This window comes from Lissotriton helveticus, chromosome 7, assembly GCF_964261635.1.
Source record: "Lissotriton helveticus chromosome 7, aLisHel1.1, whole genome shotgun sequence".
NCBI classification, from domain to species: Eukaryota; Metazoa; Chordata; class Amphibia; order Caudata; family Salamandridae; genus Lissotriton; species Lissotriton helveticus.
The window spans coordinates 658,473,802-658,498,152 of NC_136068.1; the positions used below are offsets into that span (position 1 = coordinate 658,473,802).

Sequence of the window (24,351 nt, forward strand, 5' to 3'; positions counted from 1 at the left end):
GAATTCTCCAGGGCATATTATCAAGCCCATTATCGCCGCTTTAGCTGCAGTTTTCTGCTGCTAAACCAGCGATCATTTTAACGCCATTCTTGGTAATATGCCCCTGTGTTATTCTGATTGTGATGACCCTTTAGTGATTGTACCTATTGTCAATGGAGGAAATCTGTATCTTTGGGCTACTAAACACATTTCTCATCCGCTCAGAAGTTCAAAATCGAGGGATCAGACACACTATATGTTAAAATTCATTACCCCTGTGACTAACATGAGCATTACTATCACAGCTTGCTTGACATAACTTGCAGTGTTATTGAAGACAAGAGAGTGTTTATAGATTAATTGAACAAAAGAATAAGAATAGACAAAGAAAGAAGAGAATGAAAGACGAGTGCAGAGCACATTGTTGAGAAAGGTAAGGGGAACTTAACAGAGCCGCCCCCTAGATTAAGCATTGAAGTCACCAAGAAAAGATCATTACCCATAATACAACAGCCAGAGTGAAACAAGACGGTTGAGAAGTTAGGATGGAATGAGTGTGAAGATAATTATTTAGTGAAAGGAAAAAAATTCTAATCTAGAAGTCAGCATTAAGATCCTTTACTATGTGAGTGGTCAATCTGCTTATTTCCAGCTACTGCAAAATTGGGTAAACATTTGTTATGCCCCTTTAGTTTTTTCCTGAATCTATCATGCTAATGAGTTAGATTTTCCTCTTGAGAAATGTATTAGGCAAAGTAAGCAAAGTTTTAAACAGATACTCAGTGATTTCTTTAGGTCACTTATACCCTCTATAAGAATAGTATTGAATGATGTGAAGATAAATTTGTCCACATTAGTTGATTGACTTGCCACTAATACTGTGAGCTCACTGACAGTGGTAATAAAGAATCGGTTGCAGTGAGAGCTATGATTATGCAAAACTGCTTTGCAATGGATGTACTCCTTGGAAAGGAAGGTGGGTGCTTGCAAAGTCATTCACGTTTGAGCATGCTGTTCATGCACTCCTCACATGGATAATCAACTTGCCAGCTACATTACATACATCTCAATTATAACACATTAATTAATTGAACTGGAAGAATCAGGTGCCTGAGAAGGAATAGGATCATTCTTTGGATCCAATGTTAATGGATTTCTTAGGATACAGAACTGGTTAGGTAGGGTTGGAGGAGGAATTTTGAAATTACTGTTAACCCCTCACTTGATCACACTGATTGTGTGCTCATTTTCATGAAGTGCTCATTTTCTTTAAGTTTTGCAAAGTAATTTCATCACAGAAGGCAATGAATTGTGGGCTTAAGGAGCCATCAACAATGATATGAAGAAAGTGAAAGAGACTTAATGTCGAGGGTGAAGAAATGCATAGCAAGCTTTATGGCACCCTAAAGGATCTAGGAGAGACTAAGGAGAAGAATCCAAAGTTGATGAATGATGTGTTGAAATAAACAATTTGGGTGAGGATTAAAATCATCGGCGGGTTGTGAGTGTCAATTTTCTGTCAATAAAAAGAACATTACAAATTAAGCTTATGCTAACATTAGATTGTGTTTACACTGTCCTTCATTTTAACTCACAATAAACCAGGTGATGATAACTACTGATGATTTTTCTTCTAAATAAAACTTGTCTAGTTTTCACTGTAGTAAGCAAAAAAGTGTTCTCAGAGAAATGTCCTAGTACGGAATCATGGACTGATCCAACTGTTAAAAAAAACGTATCAGCTTAACTGCACAGTAAAGACCATGAGAATGGTTGAATCTCAGTGTACTACTACCATGAGAGAGTCCTCAAACATATTATGTAGTAACATTTTTCATCTAGCTTATTTTCTATTGGTCCAAACACTGTATTCCCATATAATGTATGACATTCTTTGCCTAAATCCCTCTTTAAGAGTGTGGATTTCGCTAGCAAAGAGACCTCCTTTTTCCCACTCTAGAAGGCAAATCTACACTGGAATTCATTTAAAACTGTGTTGATTTATTTGTACGTATGACTTATATGCTTTGCTTCTAAACTTGCTCATGACACCTTTTTGATAATTTGCCTTTTAATTCTTCATATAAAGCATTAATATAAGAATGTGTGTCTGTTTTTCTTATGAGCATATTTCAGCAGTATTGCATGGGTTCCTTTATTTAGTAAAGTGACTGTTTAAGTCATGGAGCACTAAAGTCCATATCGGGACTGCACTTCTCCCAATCCTAGCAATTGGCATTCTCCATGAGTTAGAATGTGCTACAGATTTGCGTGCCAACACCTCTAATGTTTGCTGTGTCTATTAAGCTCAGACAGGTTAGTCAACTGACTCTTGGAGTCAAACATGATTACCCTGGGCTAAAGGTAAGCATGTACAGCCTTCCTTCTCAGACAGCAAGGCAGTGACAGTAACCGGGTGTTCTTCTGGCAGCAGGGTAGTCCTTATGTTGTAACTTCCACATGTACAAAAGTGTTCTGAAGTGTGGCTATGGAGGTCCAATATTTACACCTAACTCCCCTTTAATGTCACTGTCAAACATACGAAAGTCGTTTAGGTCACACTCTGGCTGTCCGTGCATTTTTGAATTCTCCACCCACCCTGCCTAAAAACGCACCCTAGGCGGGACACTATGACCAGCCGCCCGATGCATTCTGGGTACAATTGTTGGGCGCTTTGGACTTTGCACTTTCCATATGAGCTCAGGTGTCTAACTCGACCACACCGAATGCTTTCCTTCTTTTGGTAGTTATTTGTTTGGTCAAAAGTGCCTGCTGTCTTCGCAAAGGGTATGAAGCACCTGGCTAACAATGATCACATTTCCCATTTAGCCGCTAAGTTTTTGACCATTATCGATTGCCTGCCTCACAGTTTAGTTTTTAAGCTCAACTAACCTCCAAAGTAGCACAACAGCTTATTTCAATGAGTCCACAGCCTCCTCATTTGTCAATGTTTAAGATGTTTGTCTTGATCTGTACAAATGAGATACATTTTTACTCTTTTAAAAGCTCCTGCGGCACAAGACCTACTTCAATGTGCTTGCTGCTTACTCTTGATCAGGTGCCCCTGCGCCTAGGGGAGGGTTGCCCTTAATCGCGCCATGGGCTGGAGCTCCTCCAGCACCAGAAGGGGGCAGAGGGAAGGGGTCAGGTTGGTGATGTCATCAGGGGGCGCAGTAGAAACCAGTGCGGGCATTTAAGGCTGAGCACCAGGGTTTCCGGCCTCTTTCTCCCCTTGGATCGCAAGAAAGAAGCAGCATTGTCGTGTCTTTAAGGAACGAGGATTCCGGTCAGTGGCTGGTGTGTTTGCATTGTAAGGAGGGGACCCTGGTGCATTGCAGTTACTGTGTGGACACTGCTGCCCCCGCTTGCAGGGGCAGCCATGTACTATTTTCAAATCGTAGTTGGGGGGAGGGGGTCGGTGCCCACACTGTAGTCATCACCCACATCGTTGTCGGGTCATCGCGCCAAGGAGCACATCAGATAATAAACAAGTAGAGGGTCCTCGCAATTAGGCAGAGTTGGGGGATAGTACCCAAGGAGTGCATTGTGCTGAGGAGCTCGTCACATAATACTGCAGTCATGGCTGCTCTCGGGGAGGTTGGCTACAATTAGGCAGAGTTAAGGTGATAGCCCCAGGTGACCACCCAAGGACCGAATAGAGGATAAAGAGCCTACTTCTGTATGTGGGGGTTGCTGCGTTTTGCGGTAATTGCGTCCCAGATCATCATCCGGCCATTGCGCCAAGGAGCAAATTGTGTAGTAGGTATGTGTAAATGCTGGAATGTTGTGCCAATGAGTGCATGAGTGGCAATGGCCCACAGGCTCCTGTGCTTAGGGAGCGGCCGCGAGGTGTGTATGCAGTCATGGGGTTGGGGGGGCCAGGCTTTGTTTGAGGAGGTTGAGCCTGGGAGTGCGTGAATATTTATGGCCCAGCTGCTCCCATATATGGGGAGTGGCTGTATTTGGGAGTAGCACATTTGGGAGCATACACAGACATTGAATTCATAGGTCATGCGAAGTAGCGCATGTTTAACGTTGGATACCAATTATAAATCACCACAGGCAGTGTTCCCACACAATAGGTGAAAGGATGTTTGTGTGTATATAAAAATAATATTAGTTTTTGGCAAGAGGTACATGACACGGAGAACGCAGGAAGCTCGGATACCAGGTATGTACAAGTAATTTCTTTGTTTCCAGCTAGTAATTTGCTAAAACATGGTGCTGAAGCACCCACACTCAAATCTCGGTAAGTCAGCGACTCAGGAGGACTTCCATGACCTCAGCAAGCTTTGGAAGGATGCAAAGCGGCATGGAATGGAGGTAGCACTGTAGAAGGTGGCAGGGGGGGGGCAGAGCAGCAGCAACCGCCAGACGATGGGGCACATAAACGGCAGAAGAAGGTCCTGGATTGCTATAGCGCGGGCAGCAGGACGAACCCAGCGCACAGGCTGAATCAGTATCCGCAGTGGTGGGTGAGTCAATTACCCAGAACATGGCCGCTTGCAGCTTCGACCAGGCAGCGCAAATGTCAGTACTTAACATAAGTATAGGTGGGGTGGGGTGGGGCAGTGCATAATGGTGATTTCATCGACAGCAACATATGTGGGATCACCACAGGTAGGGGTGCCCCCAGCAATGACGCAAGGGGTAGGGAGCAATGTGGCCCAGCAGGCCCAAGTAATGGTGGGGCTGCGCTGCTGCCACCACCACCCAGGCCAGCTATGGCAATGGGGGCACAAGAGGGGTTGGCCATGCAAGTGTGGGCACGGGCAGAGGTGACGCCGGCGATGGTGTGCTACACTTGCCACCACAGAGGTGACGGTGGTGGCAAGTGTAGCACACTCTCCTCCTGTAGTGACCCCCTTAATATTTGGGTCTACCTCCTTGGTGCTGACCCCTCTTTCAGCAGTTGCGTGGCATGTATCCACAGACATGGGAGAAAGGATTCACAAGGGAGAATTTGTGAACGTCTTTGACTTGATCAATGCATGGGTGGTCCCAAGTAGGACCAGAGCAGGGTAAGGAGAGTAAACTAAAGCCAAAAATGGTGTGGGTAGAGTGGTCCTTAAATAACTGGGTGACAAGTTTCTCCATTTATGCAGCTATTCTTACTGAGAAACCCCCCTCTTTAGCCCCACAATTATTTAGTTACATGTCACTCACACTTGGTGCGGCCTCAGAGTTTCAAGTGTCAGAGTGGCTACAGTACAACATCAAGTTTAGGCAGATGAAAGCGGTAAGGCCGGAAATAGGGTGGGACCAGAGGGAGATCAATATTTGGGACGCAGAGTTCAATATGTCTCAGGTAACAGGGAAGGCAGCTCAGTCCTTCAGTTCTGACAGGAGCATGGGAGATAAATATCTGGCCTGCTGGCAGTACAACAAGAAGTAATGTATCAAGGGGGCAGCATGTAGGTTTTAAACACATTTGCTCCCTCTGCGGGGGGCAAAGCCATCCATAGTTTAAATGTTTTAAAAAGATTGGGAAGCAGAGAGAATAAACAACCCTTAAGGGGAACTGCCCACTTAATGCTAGCAAGCTACCGTCACCAATCCGTCTTCACATTCTCATGCATCTCCTCAGCAAATATAAAAATAGCAATGACGCACACAAGCACTACTATGGTTTCAAGGACAGGTTCTGCATTCCTTTCCATGCACCAACTACATCAGTTCCAACCAAGAATCAATTGTCAATCCTGCTACAGCATGAGCTGGTGCGGGACATGATTATGAAGGAGGTGCATGTGGGGAGGGTTGTGGGTCCTTTTAGTTCTCCACAATGTGCCTCCTTGCTTTGTTCGCCCCTGGGGCTGGTCCCAAAGAAGGATCCAGGCAAATTCTGCTTGATTCACAACCTCTCCTACCTCACTGGTTTATCTGTAAATCATGGTTTGGACCAGAAACTATGCACAGTGAGGTATACCACCTTGGATGATGACATTGCAAAACTGTAGCGATTGGGCGCGGGGGCTTTAATGGGCAAGTCAGACATAGAGGCACATACCGCCCTCTACCCGTGCACCCAGAGGATACTCGCTTGCTAAGTTTCACTTTTGAGGGTCAGTACTGCCTCGTCATCTGCATGCCCATGGGGTGTTCCATAGTTTGCATGCTATTTGCATGCCATTTGCTATTAGAAGTGTGGCTCAATGGTTAGAGCGGCAGACCCTGATGCAGAGGTCTAGCCCGGGGCCAGGGTTCAATTCCCGCCTCGGCGGGTCTTGGGCTCAATTTCCTTGGACCTGATAATTCTCGCCTTGGTGCCTATTCTAATGAAGGGTCCCACTCTGCAACAGAGGGCAATAGCTTGCTTAATTTCCACAACTGGGTGCCCAGGAGTGGACATTTCACAGGGAAAAGCCAGGAAGGGTCCCACAGCGGTATGCGTTACAGCGCCAGGACACCCCAGTTGGGGTATTAGTGCGCTTTACAAGTACAAATTACATTACATTACATTTGAGACATTCAGCAGATTCCTGTCACGATCGTAGAATTCCTGCCCAAGATGGCGGCGTCCCATTGCGCATGTGCGCAACAGTCAGGCAGACAACAATAGCCTGACTCTCCCCGAAGACTGTGCTTCGCGTTCTAGTTTCAGCCTTCCGACGGACCTCTGTCTTCGGATTTCCTCTGTCCTTCGTTTCTACCCGGATTTTGGTGTTAGTCTTCTCAGTTTCCTTTCGGACCTGTGTGATTAGCGTCTGAAGTTAAGACGCTCGTTCCCGTGTTTGTCCCCCTACGCTGTGCTGACTCGCCTTATGAACATTCTCCGCTTTGGTGTTGCTCAGCATCTGGATTCACGGCACGTTATCCGGCGTTTTGGTGCCCCTAACGGTGCTCGGGGTTTCCTTCCACTGGGATACAGAGAGCCTCCCCTTCGTAGCTCTTAGTTGTTCGGCCGGCAGGCTGAGTGCGGTGTTCCGCCCGTCGGCCGGAGTTTCTCCCGCCGGCCGGCCGGACGCAGCCTCGCTCGTTCCCCTGGCAACGAGACCTCGAGGGTGTTAGTGCTCCATATTCCCTTCCCTTGTAGAAACAATCAACCCTATAGTCCCCTTCTCCATTTTTGGGAATCAGATTCCCTGACCCCTTTAGAGCTTTGAATCAGCTTGCCTTCACCAGCATTTGAAACCTGTTTGTCAGAAGAACCGCACCTCTCTCTTCAGAGTCTCAGTAACAGCGCACAGCGCACCATTGATATAAAATTGACATGTAATTGTGTTACTGCTTATGTCTGAGATTATCTTGTGTATGTTTTCAGGCTTATTTTTCTCCACTATTAAGGACCATTTGTCTCTCCTGACATAGGATCCCTAAACAGAGTATAGATTGGTAAGATAGCATTACACATATACTTATTCCTTTAGTTCTCAGATTGCTGTTGTTTCCTCAATGTGTTTACATTACCTTTTTCAGAATATAGATTCCCTGGCTCCTGCTTCCCCCACGTCAAGAGAGACATAAGTACACAGAACAATAGGTGAATATATTGAGCCCTAAAGACATTGCTCAGCCAGTATAAATCTTGCATGCAAAACATATAACATACTTTTCTTTACAGTATCCAGGTGCATTCAGCTGGTTGAAGAGAGGTGCAGAATATCCAGGCTCCATCCCCTTCTTTCCTTGTTTTGTTTCCCTTCTTTCCGCTATACACCTTTTTGCTCTCTAGTGTCTGATAGAGGCAAGAGGTCGTAGTGGAAGGTTGAGGACTTATCTTCAAATTCCTGGCGCTCCTGCGGAACGGGCCTTGGTTAACCCTTACCAATTCCTGGAGTGGGCTGTGAGGGATTTTGAGTCATCAGACGATGTGGTGCATTACTTACATGATTTTTTGTTCATGGGTCCCCCAGGCGACTGGACATGTGGGAGGGTTCTGCAGGTCTTCCAGCAGCTGGCACAGGCTTTGGGGGTACCTTTGGCTGAGGACAAGAAAGAAGCCCCTGTGATATGCTTCTCTTTCCTGGTTATTGAGTCAGACTGTGTAGATTGCCGTAGGAGAAGGTAAAGGTTTTCAAGGATGCGGTTAACATCTGTTTAACAGCCAGGAAGGTTAAGCTACATCAGCTGCAGGTCTTGGTAGGGCAATTAAACTTCACCTTGAGCGTGATACCCATGGGAAGAGTTTTTCAAAGAACATAGCACGAGCAGTGACTGGCATATGGGCATACGGACAAAGCACCACGACACAAGATTGACTGCAGAGGTCAGAGAGGACTTAGAGACATGGGAGGGGTTCCTAGATAATTTCAATGGAACACTATTGTGGCAGCAACCAGCACGGAACAGTGAGTTGCAATCCCTCTACACAGCTGCGTTGGGCAGCAGTGGGGCAGTGTTGGGCTCTAGATGGTGCATGCAGCATTGGCCAGGGGAATGGATTACCTCTGGGATCCCACGCAGTGTTACCATTCTAGAATTGTTTCCCATCATTGTAGCCCTACGCATTTGGGGTGCATCAATAGCCAACAGCAGGATCATATTTTGGTCAGACAGCATATCAGCTGTCACAGCAATAAATAATCAAAGCGCAAAATGCCTTTGGGTGTTGCAATTGCTGAAGACTCTTATTATCTTATGTCTCTTGCATAACATGCATTTTTACTGCCAAACATGTACCAAGGGTTGATAATGTAGTTGCTGATGCTTTGTCTCGGTCTAAGCTGGCAGAGTTCAGGGCACAGTGGCTGCAAAAGGACAAATGGCGGAGTTCCAAGAGGAGTTGTGGAGGCTTGGTGCCCCATTGCCACAGACCTTATTGGAGCAGTGCTGGCACCAAAGACAAAAGGTATGTACGCAAAGGCTTCGGGTGTGTGTGATGCATCGTTCGGATCAGACAACACAACAGAAAGGTTCACCCCAGAAGGAGTACTGGGTTTTCTTGTGGGTCAGAGAGACAGGGGGAAATCTTTGCTCCTAGTGCGCAGGCAACTTTCCCCCATTGCCTTCTTTGCCGGATTAAAAGGCGTCAGGGATCCCACCAAGGACTTTAGGGTATGGAAGGCCTTCCATACCCTAAAGTCCTTGTTGGGATCCCTGATGGGAATGCATGGTCCCAGGCCTGGAGGACAACAGACGACCTATAAACGTGTATAGGTTGGGGAGGATTTTGGGGGTCTTGCAACAGGTTTGCAGGTCCTAGTATGGAGTAAAGCTATTCAGCCTCACTTAAACGCTGGCCTTTTTTGAGGCCCTGCATATCTCAGAGTTGGTGGCTTCCTCAAAGAAACGTGGCAGATGTGCTCCAGGAGGTAGGGGCGATCCATCTCAGGGTCAAGAGATCAAAGACAGACCTGCTGAGGAAAGGTGAATGGGTGAACTATAAACTGCACCCGACTGCCCGTATTGTCCAGTGGCATTGGCAAGGGATTTCCTCAGAGAAGCCCTGTGGTGGCCTCAACCAGGCTTCTAGTATAGAGGAATGGGGCACCAATGACTTGATACCGGTTCACTTAGGTGTGTAGGCAGGCACTGGCCCACCTGGGCGAGGATGCAGCGCAGTTTAGCTTCCATTCATTTTGCATAGATGTAGCCACCACAGCAGCAGCCATGGGCCTGCCAGCAGAGGTAATCAAAAGGGTGGGTCTTTGGCAATCAGCATGTTTTGAGCAGTACGTGTGGCCAAATCTGGTGTAAATAGAGGTATGATGCCCAGGGGCCCGCCAGTCATGGTCATAACAGCAATTCTCTCTCTCTTTCAGTTGATGAGCACGGGCCAGTATAAGTATGTTAGTGTGGGCATTCCTTTATTCGCAGAGCAGCAATTCCACGGTTCCAGTCTGGAGAAGGTCAATGGGAATGCAGGTTTGCACACCATTGGGTGGGGGTGCTAATATTGCAGGGTCTATTTGGACAGCTCAAATAAGGTAAGAATCAAAATTAGTCAACACCCCGGTCATTTTGTCCATTCCAGCTGGCGGGAATGATATGATACCACTAGGCAGCCGATGGGTGAGGGAGGCCTAGTTCACAGCCATGTCAAGGATTAGAAAATACTTACCAACAACATCAATATTGTGGTCAGAAGTAACACCGTGGGTGGTATGGGATGGGGGGGCTCCGGTTAGGTCCATGAATGGGTCGGTAAAGCAGCTGAACCATTCGGTCAAAAGAATCTAGGCAGGTGCCACCAAGCGCACAATTCGGCACAATTTGCTCCAGCTAGGGAAAAGGGAGCTGTTCCATCAGGACCGGGTGCAAAGGGCAGGAGCTCTTTATCCAGGTGCTGCTCCTGCTGTTCGTTTTTCTCCGGCCACTTCGCCACGCCTCGCGGCCCCCGCTCCGCGGGTGCCGCTCGTAGGCAAAGACTTTGGCATTTGTGGACTTAGCCTCCTGTCCCTCGACGTGCATTGAGCACCAACGCGCCTTCAGGATCTAACAGCTGACCACCAAGGGCAGAGGCGGGACTGCGAGGACCAGCGTGCCTAGCGGCGCGGATTGGCCGCAGCTGGTCCTCTTGTCGCCCCCTTCACCTGACCTCTTCTTAGATAAGCAGTGGTAACAACGCGCATGCGGGACGCGCGCGGGGCTAAGGCCGGGGCGAAGACCGGGCAAAGAGCGGGCCGTTTAAGGCCGTTCAAGGACGGCAGAGGACGGCCCTGGCCCTGAACCCCTCCATCTTCGCCCTAAATCCATCAGCAAGGTAGGCGGCACTGATTACCAACTTTTCTTTAAACATATAGTGGCCGCCTCCTAGCCCTATCACTTACCGCCTTTTTGAGATCCCATTTTGCATCTGGCCCAGCACCACAGATGTCAGCTATGCGCTATAGAACTAGAAGCTGCACCAAAAAAGCCATGGGGGTAGCACAAGTGACTGGTCCTATAGATCTTTTTATCTCACGAGTGAATGAGACCATCGATAAAAGTATTGTATTGCTGGAAAAAAGAGTCTCCCTGGACTAAACGAAGATTGCAGCGCTAGCGCTATACTTTCACCAGCGCTATACTCTCACTAGAATTACTACAAACACTTCATAGCGTTTTATTGATCTTTTTAGGATTTTAAAATATTTTCGAGCGTGATATTATTGATAATGTGCTTTACATGTGATATTGTGTGATATTGTGTTTTAAAAAACAATAGCTCTGCTCCTACTTGCATTTTGCTCGCTACTCCCCGGTCCACCACAGCTTCTGTGCTGATTGTCGTGGAGGGAGCTTTGGAGCGACATCACTTCCTGGTTCCTGGCTGTTCCATCCTGGCCAGCCATCTTGGAGAGGTCGGCGGACTAGTCTCCCCCTCGCCCTGACTATTTGAGGGCGGGAGTCTCACGCGCGCAATCATTGACTAAACGAAGATTGCAGCGCTAGCGCTACACTTTCACCAGCGCTATACTCTCACTAGAATTACTACAAACACTTCATAGCGTTTTATTGATCTTTTTAGGATTTTAAAATATTTTCGAGCGTGATATTATTGATAATGTGCTTTACATGTGATATTGTGTGATATTGTGTTTTAAAAAACAATAGCTCTGCTCCTACTTGCATTTTGCTCGCTACTCCCCGGTCCACCACAGCTTCTGTGCTGATTGTCGTGGAGGGAGCTTTGGAGCGACATCACTTCCTGGTTCCTGGCTGTTCCATCCTGGCCAGCCATCTTGGAGAGGTCGGCGGACTAGTCTCCACCCTCATCTAATCTATAAGACCCCTCACTGACTAGCGCAGCGGTGACGCGCAGCGGTAGCGCGAATACGCGCCGAAGAGGCGCCAAAGAGTAGCCAGTCTGCGCCAGTCCGCGGCACGGAGGCGGACGGGGCCGGACGGCTTTCGTATATACCCTCTACCTGTGCTAGTGGCATTATGTGTCGCAGTATACTCACGTATTCCAGCCTCGAGCTACGCTCCTTCCGCCCCCCGTGTGGTCGCTGCCATCATGTATTCCCGGGAGGGCGGGCTCTGAAGAAAGGGTGTAGTACATGTGGCTAGCGCCTTCCTGTTCGGAAATCTTTTACGCAGGTTAGCCCACCCATCCAGCATAAATGTTTACTACTGAATGCCAGATCCCTACCCGGCCACGCTCTAGACATTTGGAATATGTTACAGGATTCTAAGATATCCTGTCTGTTCCTTACGGAAACTTGGCTGTCTGAATCTTCCTCTCCCGATTTGGCAAATGCCGTACCTTCCGCCTATAACATTTATAGGAAAGATAGGTCATCTGGCAGAGGTGGTGGAGTGGCTATTATAGTTAATAAGAATATTGTATGCCGTACGTTCCCAGTAGATAATATACAGGGCTGCGAAGCATTAGGCTTTACTCTCCAGCTCTCATCTTCCCAGGCCTGTACTGGTATCCTGGTCTACAGACCACCAGGCTCGGTGGGGCTGTTTTTGGAAGAACTACAGGCAGCCCTATCAATACCATGCCTTAGGTCCAATCATTGCTTTCTATTAGGTGACTTAAATATCCACATGGACAATAGCTCGGATCCGGACACTCTAAAACTGTTAGATATTACTTCCGTGCTTGGCCTATCTCCTTATGTGGCAGGACCGTCTCATAATAAAGGCCACACGCTCGACCAGATTTTTTCTACTTTTCCTATCTGCGTTGACCCTCCCATGCCAGTTTTGTGGTCAGATCATTTTCTCATCACTTTTTCCATCTCTGTCATGGTTTCATCACGGTCCAAACCAGTAGGGTCGTTAAAGCATCTCTCTAAATCTTTCCATCTTCTTACTAGAGAGATGCTATTAAATGTTTTAACTAACTTCCCGTGTCCCACCTCTGACAATGTAGAGGATTACATCGATCTCTTTCATAATTGGTTCACAGATCGTCTAGAGAGCTTGGTTCCGGCCAAGAAACAAAATTCTGCAGACAAGAGAACATCTGCCCCTTGGTTTACCCCTCATCTAAAAAAAGCACGACAAGATCTTAAGAAAGCAGAAAGAGCATGGAGGCGATCCTATGATCATACTGAGAGGCTAAATTTTAAGACGCTGACTCGAGCCTACCATAAATTAATTTGGGATGGTAAAAAATCCTATCTGGAATCTAGAATAAATGAAGCGGAGCATTCTTGCAAGGAAATTTTCAGGGTGGTTAAAGATTTCACCTCTCCCTCTGCCTATACTCCGACCCATGCTCACTCCGAAACTTGGTTGAAGGAATTAGCTGTCTACTTTGTACAGAAAATTACCTCTATTCAATCATTTCTCCAGGCCACTTGCCAACAGCATACGACAAGTCTGGGGTGTCCCTTGCCAGATCATGGCCCCTTTCTGTCCAATTTTCCCCCATTAGATCATGAGAGTTCTCTTGCTATTCTGACAAGTCTCAAATCCGGATCTCCACAGGATCCTTGCCCTGCCAAGTGTCTAGCAAATATGGCACCTGTTCTTAATGACCTGATAAATCCCATCTTGAATCTGTCGCTCTCTTCCGGGGTAGTTCCCAAAGCTTGCGAGAGTGCCATGATCCTGCCACTCATTAAAAAACCAGCGCTCGACCCTTCAGTCCATGCAAATTACAGACCCATCTCCTTACTCCCTGCTCTGGCGAAGGTGACTGAGAGGTTTGCTCACAGATCTATTTCCAATTTTATTGAGGAAAGGGGTCTGTTGCATAGCACTCAATCTGGCTTCCGTGCAAATTTCAGCACGGAGACCGCGCTCCTTGAAGTCACAGATGCCATCAGGGAGGAGTTGGATGTTGGTAAAAAAGTGGTACTGATTATGCTGGATCTGTCGGCGGCGTTCGACACCGTTCCCCACGCACTTCTTCTTTCCAGACTCTGGGACTTTGGTCTGCGGGGAACGGTGTGGAATTGGCTCAAATCCTTCTTAGCCGACCGCCGGCAGACAATCTGGGCGCCACCCTTCTCCGCCGAAATGTCACCACTTGAAGTGGGGGTCCCTCAAGGCTCCATCCTGAGTCCCCTCCTTTTTAACATCTTTATGGCCCCCCTGGCGGTGACAGCGGAGTCTTTCGGCGCCCGGATTGTCAGCTATGCTGACGACACCCAGCTCCTCTTTGTAAGCAACAAGGATGGCCAGTTTGATGGTGTCCAGGTCAACGGCTGTTTGAGTGCTGTTTTTGAGTGGTTTGGGCGCCATGGGCTGAAGTGCAACGCCGACAAGTCGGAGTTGCTCTTCTTTGGCTGTACATCTGAGCCTGATTGGAAAACCTGGTGGCCGCAAGATATGTCTCCTCCCACTAGCTCGTCTGTGAAAGCCAAAAATTTGGGAGTGGTGATTGACAACAAGCTATCTTTCGGACCACATATTTCATCTCTCACTGGGAAATGTTTCGGCATCCTGCGGATGCTTCGCAAATTTCACCCCCTAGTTTCTATCCAGCACAGAAAAATTATTGTCCAGGCACTGATTTGCTCCAGGCTGGATTATGCAAATATTTTGTTTCTGGGACTTCCCAAATACCTGGTCAGGCGTCTGCAAATCGCCCAGAATTCTGCAGCCCGAGCCATCTTTGGTCTTCCAAGGAAAGCCAGAGCCACTGATCTTCTCGCCACACTGCATTGGCTCCCAGTTGCAAAAAGGATTCTATTTAAAACTTTGACCACGACTTTCAAGGCCCTGCATGGCATAGGCCCCAAATATATCTCCAAACGACTGTCTTGGTATACCCCTCCCAGATCTCTCAGATCCTCGTCCTTATAAAAAATGAGTGTTCCCATTATCAAACGGGCAAGAGCAGGAGGACGGTCTTTTCGCTACTTAGCTCCTCATGCCTGGAATGATCTTCCAATCTCTTTAAGACAGACCTCTAGTCTTCTGTCTTTCCGAAAGGCCCTTAAGACTTGGCTCTTCCCTTAATCTTGATGCTGTTTTTGTGTTTGTACGCCCTTTTTGGTGTTATGTTCTCCCCATCCTTCGGTTGGGTGTCTTCGTTAAAGCGCCGGGATACTCCAGTGGAGTGGCCGTGCGCTATAGAAGTATACAAATAACATAACATAACATAACATAACATAACCTCATGAACGCTAGGTGTTCTTCCTTGGGCTCTCTCGCAAATGCAAATTCACCCTCCCAACAAGCCTTGAACAATTGTTCCCTACCCCTACCCTTGACTACTGCTGGCACAGTCAGAGTACCGAATGCTGTTGATTTGTCAGTCACCCAATCTGACTCGGACCCGTCCTTTGTTGATCTTGAGGCTACCCCAGATCTAGAAGCCTGTCAGACATCTGAAGAGACGGAGCCAAGCCTAGATGGGCAAATGGATAAAGTAACACCTTATGTACCTATCGATTCTGGGGGAAGGGTTATTATCCCTACAAAGGTAGCGTCCAAGACGAAGTCTAAGGAAAAACCCAAAGCTAAAGCCAGGAATCACAACTTGATATCGCCTACTCCGCACCTGGCGCCAGGCATACCCTGCTGGGTCGAAAACATGGTAACAGATCTCAAACAGGATCTTGAGGCCACAATAGCAGCACAAATAAAGCCTCTAGTCTCTAAACTTGACAGACTCACGTCGCTAATAAATTCAAAGTGGCCCAATAAGATGAATGGGCCTGGGTCTGTCCAGTTACAAGGGATTAAAGGAACGCTTCCCAAGCCTTCACCTTGCGCCAAGCTGCCTAAAGATGCATCTAACAAAGCAATAATACCATCAGCCACCAAGGATTCAGCTGCATTACACTTGTCCCAAGCAGGGAATAATTCTGTTCAACCCCCACTTCTATCTACTCCGAAGGCGGTGGGTCTTACTTCAACCTTGCAACAATCAGCTGCTGGAAATAAAACTACCATTTTACAAGCGAAAGATCTCGCAGGAAAGCCTACTAACCCTGCAGTTCCTCACTCTACAAACAAGCCTGAAGGCTCTAAGCAAAAGCAGGCATGTTTTAAATCAATTAGCCTGCCACCGGAAGTCTCTCCTTTTGTGGTTGTACTGACAGCTGTTCCCCCATTGAAGGAGGGAGTAAAAGAAACCTTTGTAGAGTTAAGAAACAAATGTGCCCAGTGGCTTCAACAACACAAACCTTTACCTAATAATATGAGTGGTGAAATTCTTACTGTGCGTAGAGGGGACTGGGTGGGCAGGAGTAAGAAAACAATATCAGGGGATGTAATCACAGTTAACTTTAGGGATATAGGGGTAGCCAGTTACATATGTAACACACCCAACAGTGGTTCTACTACCCAAATCAACCCACTCCCCTTGTCTTACTTCCTCCCCATGCCGCCAAGACTAAATACCCATCGGCTTGCTCCTCCAAATAATAGAGGGCCTGTGTATCCCCCTCAACATATCACCAAACACTGGCAACAGCCATCACATTTCTCATCTTTATTTCCACACCATGCTAGCCTTCAGTGGCAACAACCTTTCCAGCATCCACCACCCCTATATCAGTCTGCTCAGCAGTGGCAGCAATCCCTTCAGCCCCCACTATCTGCTAACCATCAATGGCAACAGCCATGGCAGGATTTGCCCTCTTCTTTCGACCCCTCATTTTCACAATTTGTCCATCCAAATAGGTACTGTGTGTTAGATGAGGTAGACTGACTCAATTTTTTGGAAGGTCTAGATACAAATCGTGTCACTACCAATAACGACATGGAGGATGTTTCGCCAGCCACATCCTTCCCCATATGCCCCGAATTTCCAACAGTGACACCTCTAATATCACTCCCTCACGCATTAACTAAGGACAGTGTAGACCCACCAAATTCTAAAATTATTGCCAACCCTGACGGTGATCCAACACATGGTGAGATAAAAATCCTTAGTTGGAACCTTGTGGGGATCTCTAGGAAATTAGGCCTCCCGGAGTGGAACGTCCTGATTGACGCCCACAAGATTTGTGTATTCCAAGAGACCTGGATCACCGAGCCATTGCACCGTGTCGGGTTTGTCACATTTTTCACACCAGCTGTAAAACCTATTGCAGGGAAGGGGCGGCCATCAGGGGGGCTTATCATCTGGGTAAGCATTTCGCTCAACTGCCGGATAACTATAAAGAAGGCAGGAAACCCAGATATCCTTGGTATCTCTCTATCGGGCCGACGTGGGGGACTACTTGTAGATCTCTACGATGTCTACGCTAGAGGTTCTAAAAATGGGTGTATCTCACCAACAGTAGCGGAGCTTGAGGCTCAACTAGGGGACCAGAGCGAACCTGGCCATATCATAATAGCAGGAGATTTTAACTGCACATATGAACTACTCCCTTTAGAAGGAATACCTAATTTAGGAGAAGAGGACAGTAGGTGGGGTATTCCCATCCTCTCTATTCCACCTATCAAGCGATGGACTCGCAGTGCAATACAGCTTAATGCACTTACCTTAGAGTTTGGATTAAGAGCAGCCAACGGCCGTACACGTTCTGACCAGATGGGTGCCCCAACGTTCAACAGAGTTGGTCACTCCACAAGGATAGACTATATTCTGTTGGACCGGGGCCTCTGGAGTTTGGTCATCGATATGGTTGTTATTCCTACCATAGAGAGTGATCATAACTCACTTTCCTTAACCCTAACGAATTTTTGGTCCACTGGTGCGCCGCTAGCACCACCGAGCTGTCCACAGGAGATTACTGTCTCCTCTTGTGGAAGACGCCTTAAGTGGAATAAAATCTTGTGTAATACTGATAAATTGTCCACTATAGAAGAGGTAATTAAAGGCACACAGGATGAAATCAGCTCCATAGATTCATGTATGGCAGCAGATAAGGTAACAACCATCTATGAAGCAGCCATAAAAACTATAGGGGACCTTTTTTGGGTAAAAGGGACTATAGGGAAATCCAAACCTCTAACCAAACCCAAAGGCAGACACGACTGGTACTCTGCATCATGCAGAAAGGCCAAGGCACGTCTAATTGAGGCAGTTAAAGGGAAATCCCCCTTATCAATCCAAATAGCTAGAAGGGATCATAAAAAGGTCTTGTGGTTAGCCAAAAGGGAGTGGGAAGATGCCTGCTGGCTAACCCTTAAAGAAGCCAGCTTGAAAAAAGACTCTAAATGTTTTTGGGACACTATAAGGGCACGTAACAGACCTGACAGTGATCTGTTAACCTGCAACATCCCAAGCCAGGTGTGGGAGGATCACTTCTCTAAACTCTACTCCTGTCACGACGGCTCCAATGGGAGAGGGCCTGTTATATTTCCGTTTACCACTAATTATGTATCTTGCCCCAGTGACTTCGACTTTACGCTAAAGGAAGTGGAATACGCAATAAGCTCTATTATTCCACAAAAAGCGGCTGGACCTGATGGGATTCCCGGGGATCTGCTAAAATCCGATAGCGCCAAATGGGGTAAATTGATTCACTCCCTCCTTGCTGCCATCTGTAGGGGTGCCCCTATTCCCTCATCGTGGAAGGGGACGGAGGTGGTCCCCATCCATAAGAAAGGTTCGAGGGATGACCCATCTAATTATAGGCCGATCAGCTTGCTAGATGCCAGCCAAAAAGTCGTCGGCAAAGTCCTGTTACTCAGAATCCTTAACTGGGTAGAAGAAAATAAAATCCTTTCCGACTTTCAGGCGGGTTTCAGAGTGGGCACTGGAACGATTGAGCAAGCATTCAGGCTCATGATGGTATATTGGAAGGTTGTGGTAATAGGCAAGGGCAGTCTTTATCTCGCATTTATCGATTTAAAGACTGCCTTTGACCTCGTACCTAGGGACCTATTATGGAAAGTACTGGCTGACATGGGGCTGCCACATTATCTATTATCTCTACTAGTCAGACTACACCAGGACAGCTTTGCCCAAGTCAGGTGGGGCCCTGGAGGGGAGAAAACGGGCAGTATTCCGGTCGAGAGAGGAGTCCGCCAGGGATGTGTTCTGGCTCCCACCCTTTTCTCTCTTTACATCAATGGGGTGGTCGAGCATCTCCTTAAATATCCATCTGATGAGCAATCCCTGGCTGGAGAACGCATACCAACCCTCCTCTTCGCGGATGATACGCTTTTAATCTCCAAAACCCCAATGGGACTCCAGAGACTTTTGGACAATTTTCAATCATTTTGTACCGTTCGAGGCTTGGTCATAAATACAAACAAAACGAAGTACCTTGTCCTCAATCCACCGAAACAACATGTGCGTTCCCCCACCTCTAAACGCTGAGCTCCTGGAAAGGGTGAAAGTCTTTGATTACCTTGGGATACGCCTTTCGGACAAAATGGATTGGATGCCACACCTAGACAAAATGCTCTTGAGCCACAAAAGGATTACAGGCGCCATTTTGAGAGAGCAACGTTCCAGTACAACAAGGCCTATAGGAACAGCCCTTGAGATTTATACAGCTAAAGGTGTTAGCTCTGCCCTTTATGGAGCGGAACTTTGGGGCTTTTCGTCCATCGACGCTCTGCAAAGATCTGAGAACAAATTTTGCAGAGAAATAATGTCCCTTCCACAAGGCACCCCGACACTTCCTTTATTCATGGACCTTGGCTGTACCCAGATTGGCGAAATTGCGAAATTTCGCCCGTTACTACTATGGGCCCGTATTTGGCGGGTAGAAGAACTGAGTGGATATGCCAGAGGCCTTAAAGAAATTATGTCATCACCAAGCTGGCATGAAATCAAATGGCTAAAAGACATGAAAAGCCTATTAACTAAGGTGGGCCAACTTGATTCATGGCTAAGTAGAACTTCACCCCCAAAGCAAACACTCAAAAAGCTTTATTGGGACTGGATTTGTTCTCAAAGACACTCTGGCACATCCCTAGGTAGGTTAACAGAGAACTTTCTGATGTTCAAAGACTGTCCCAGGCGGGAACTATACCTGGATACAATTGGAAAACCCTTTGATAGGGCCTTGTATTTCAGATTTAGAACGGGAACCTTACCACTTAACACCTTCACTAAAAGATGGAAATCTTGTATAGAAATGTCTGATTTATGCCCATCGTGTCTTGCTAAACCGGAGACATTAGCACATTTTTTGTTTGTCTGCAGCGAGTATGCTACTCCAAGGAGGGTCTGGCTCAAAAACCTATGCCGGCAGCTGGGGACTAGGAGTCATGTTGTGGCAATCAGGATACTTATTTCGGACAGTAATGTACCTTATGCTTGTGCCCTAGCCAAATTTCTATCCTGGGCCTGGGCTATTCGAGCCAAAAAGCTAAAATAATTTGTTTAATTCCTTCTTAGAAAAATTTCTTAAACTGGAAATGCTGCTATAATTGTTTTACCTTTATAATTTAACAAACTAGCTGGCTATGTTTGATTGAACATACATCTTTTGAAATTATTGTTGAAACAGAGATATAGAATCTTTTTAAAATTGTACTTAACTGTAATTTTTTATATAATTGATCTGCTTTTATGATAATGACTTTTATCGAAATAAAGCTTTTTGACTTTGACTTTGACTTTATCCAGACAATACTTGGGGCAATTGCAGAGCACAGTCAGTGCGGGGTGAGAGCGAGGGCCCCAGGAGCTTCTGATCTTGTGGTGGAGCACTGACAATTAACAACACATGGAGATGCACAACAATGGAAGTTCAGAGACTGGATGGACCCCAGTAGGGGGTATGACTGGCTTGTACATTGGGTAGGCTGCGAGGGGGAACTGACCAGCTGGAAGTCCTGAACTCTACTGCCCTAATCCCGCAACGTATAGACTGATAAGAACCTTAGGGAGACAGCGAGGGTTCAGGTGCCCCGGTGGGCCGGTGCTCTAGGTGGGGCCCTGGATTTCACGTAGATTACTGTAGCATGTTTTGGCCTGCTGGCACAAATTCAAGATCAAGTTTACTGCGGTGCCTATTGCCTTATTGCCTTTGACATTTTAATGCCGCTAAAGTGTGATGTTGTAAATATTTCCTATATACAAGTAGGAAACTTGTACTTTCGTATTGGTTTGTGGTTTTGAATTACCTTGTTTGAAGTGAATAAAAGGCTACGCCTTCGACAACATACCCAACCTATGAGTTCTTGGGCACAGCAGACCAGGAAAGAAAAATGAGGGGAGTATGGAAGGAGTGAATGGCACCTTGTGTGCATACTATGTGTAATTCTTAAATTGCTTGGTCTGAGTCGTTCTTGCCACGTATCATCATATTTTTCATAAATCACTTGATTGATTTTCCACTAAACAAGATACATCTAGTGAAGGTTTTAACTAACTGCACGATAAACTATTACTTACAGCGACTTATAAAATCCAAACCAACTGACTGCCAATGTTGGATATTCAGACATTTCAGTGAGGTCTGGGTGAGAATCTAGACTCTCAAAGTCATTCCATCAATTGATAAACAGACACACTGAATCTTTCAGAATGGATATTAAAATATTGACATTGTCTTACAAGAAGGTGCTGTACTTCTTTTAAAATGTTTATTGTCTTTTCCTTTGATCTTGCCGGGTCCTAAAAGAGAAAATTAGGAGAGTTGATTATTAAAAAAATATAGAATAAGATACAATTTGCAAAACATAAGTTAACACTTCCATAATATAATAAACATGAAGGAGCGAGAGTTACCAGCAAAGGCACAATTTGATGGATGAGATGCTCATGGGAGATGCCCTGGGAGAGTTTCAAAGGATAGTTTTTGAATATGAGAAACTGGGGGAGAGACACCGGTCTTGCTCCATTTACACAAACTGCATTGGGGAGGTTACTGAGACAGTTCACAATCTTCTTAGTCATATGAGTTCTAGAGGTGTGACTTTTACACGTTCTAAGAATGCTGAGTTCTGTTGTTTCCGGAAAGTAGACTACCTTAAGTAGTGTCCCTCTTCTGACTATAAGTAAGCACATAGCACACTCAGATAACTCAATCTTTATTTATCAAATTCTCCATTCCTAGTAAATTAATTAAGTACACAAACAGTACTTGATAGCCGCCCTACAGCCCAATCAAAATAGCCTTGCTTCTTGATTGTTTCCCAGAGACTGTCCGCCTCCATCTGGAGAAATAAGCCCTGAAGTTTCCACCATTATTTCCTGCCTTTGCATCCATCACTGATCTAGGCTAAAGCACCGCTGATGGAATTGTAAGTATTATTACAAGGAATATCAGTCATGTAGATTACTAGTGACTAATCTCTGCATTGATTCCTCTTTACAGTCGCTACAATAATAAGAATACACTCAAGTCGCATACTTTTGTCCCCATCCCGTTGACTACAACAAATCCACACCAACACCATATGAAATATTCATCATGTGCTTCATTGTAAACACAAGAACCTACTGTGGACAATAACGTAAAAACAATAAACAAATCCAAGGAACCCCTCATCCAAATCAATAAATAGTGATACACAAATGATGAATGCATTGCCTAGAAGTCAGCACAACAAATGTCTTTAAATGGCTTTTGACCACCAAGAGGCGAGAACTGGCCATTCCACAAAGAACTACCTATTCATAACATCGATACTGCCAATTTAAAGTAGTGTTGACAAAATGTGCCTTGAGAGGGATAAATGCTTACAGAGCTAGAGGCTTTTAAAAAGAGAAGCACGGCCTCATTCATCCATGAATAAGATGAAAGAAGGCAGAACAAAGTTTTATTCCCAGTAAAAGATAGCAATCACATTTTGATAGAATTCCCGGACCCAAATATAGGACAATATTTGCAAGAAATATCCTTAAAAAATTAGGCCTTTCATGGCAAGCCTGTCAGCTTCCCCATTGTCCTAGGCAAGAGATTACCACTAGGAAGATCTTCAAGAAAAGAACCATAACCAAAGCTCCTAATGGAGGTTCAACTGGTAAATCATGCTGCAAGCCTAGGACCAAATAAAGATTCTACTCTGGAGCAAAGAGCTTAAAGACTGATCTCAGCAGTTTTAACTCCTACAGAGAGACCATTCCAGACTCTCAATGACCACAAAGCACCATCTCGATCTTGGGGTTCACATACTGAACTAATGGAATTCCTTACCACCAAGGTGTGTCCACTGCTGACCCTAAGTCCATACCATACTAGAGCAGCAGTATTGACTGTTCTTCAGAGTCCAACTAGTGAGAATCTGTTCCTGGCACCATGACTGAACATGGCCAGCTAGTGTAAAAAAGTGGTGCTGTTTAGCCCCTATGGTAGATTTGGATAGAACAAGGCAAATGCCTCAAAAGGGCCCTAAACCCATGTCAAGCTATCGTAACCTCCAGGCTAATAACTTTAAAGGGTGTATGAGAGTGAAAACGAGCAAACTATAAAAGGACATGGCAATTATGAAGGTTCAAAGTAACAACATCTCAATCAACAGGGCAGATCATTTTCACAACTGTTTCAACAACCTGAGTATTCAGTGAAATTGCAGAAAGCTGTATTGGATCTGGTCGTGACACAGAAAGGGCAGCACATCTACCTGATACACCCACCAGAAGGACCCTCGGGAGGACTCTGATAAACACACATTACATTAGGGCCATGGAGAGGTCCACCATTAAAGACTCAAACCTACAGTGGAAAGGGTGAAGTTACTACGAGGCAGTCAAAAGTCCTGGCTCAAAAGGAATATCCTTCTCCAATAGCCTGCCCCCTTGTGCTGGCTATCAACTTATTTAATGTCTGCTCATGAAATCCATGTCTAACAAAGCACTTTACCTCTTTCTACTCCTCTTTTTTAAGCATGCCTTAACAATTGTCATTTTGTTTTTTGTCTTTGCGGTCACCACCTGGAACATGAAAAGCTTCTTTGAGCCAGCTGGACTGCTGCCAGTATCTTCCATTTTAACAATGGAAAATGTCCAAGCAGCAGGAGGGACCATGAGGCACGATGAGTCCCATCCATGCCAATGAGTGGAATCTTCTTATATAGTTTGTAAATATCAACTGAATCATAACATAAGACATACAGAAATGACACAGGTGAGTTGGTAGTCGGGATTGGGTGTGATCTGTAACATTTGAAATATTTTCAAAGGAGAAAGCCCTGCATCATTGTAACCAAGCAACCAATGAGCTAATATGCTTGGGGTAAAACAAAGACACGGCCAGTACTAAACTCCATCAAAAGAGCGCAATACCAAGGCTTGATTCACCATATTCCTCTCTGCCTAGCGCCACTCTCTGACATTTGCTTGTCCATTCAGCATAATTGTGGACAAATGCCACAAGCATGATAACCCTCAATTACATTACAAGACCAGAGGCAACCATTGTGCATTAATACTTTAATGCCACTCCACGCAGCCACTTAAAAGTCATACATCATAAAGAAACTGTTTAATAGAACCTTCAAAGCATATAATAGCCTCATGCACAACAGTCTGCCTATTTTAAATGTGGATCCATGCAGATAAGCACCTTGTTTTCATATACTTGTTGTTTTCCTTTGCTGAAGTTGTATGTTTCTTTCATTAGGTGTGAGGTGACAGTGTCTGTTTTGGCTTGTGTCTTCAGATCCCTCTCTCATTTCACTGGCGGTCTTCATTTGGGTCCCTTGTGCACCCTTCAGGCTCCTCCTGTCCCTTCACGGGGC

General features: G+C 45.9%; 1 protein-coding gene across 2 annotated transcripts in view; it reads right to left on the minus strand.

Annotated features, from left to right (window-relative positions):
* The window catches only part of LOC144766955 (uncharacterized), a 225,145-nt gene that overhangs the window by 87,543 nt on the left and 113,251 nt on the right, over nucleotides 1-24,351 (minus strand). For both annotated transcript variants that reach the window (XM_078650639.1, XM_078650638.1), the window contains one exon: nucleotides 21,224-21,283. In XM_078650639.1, coding sequence (XP_078506765.1) covers nucleotides 21,224-21,283 — 60 coding nt within the window. The remainder of the gene's footprint in view (nucleotides 1-21,223; nucleotides 21,284-24,351) is intronic.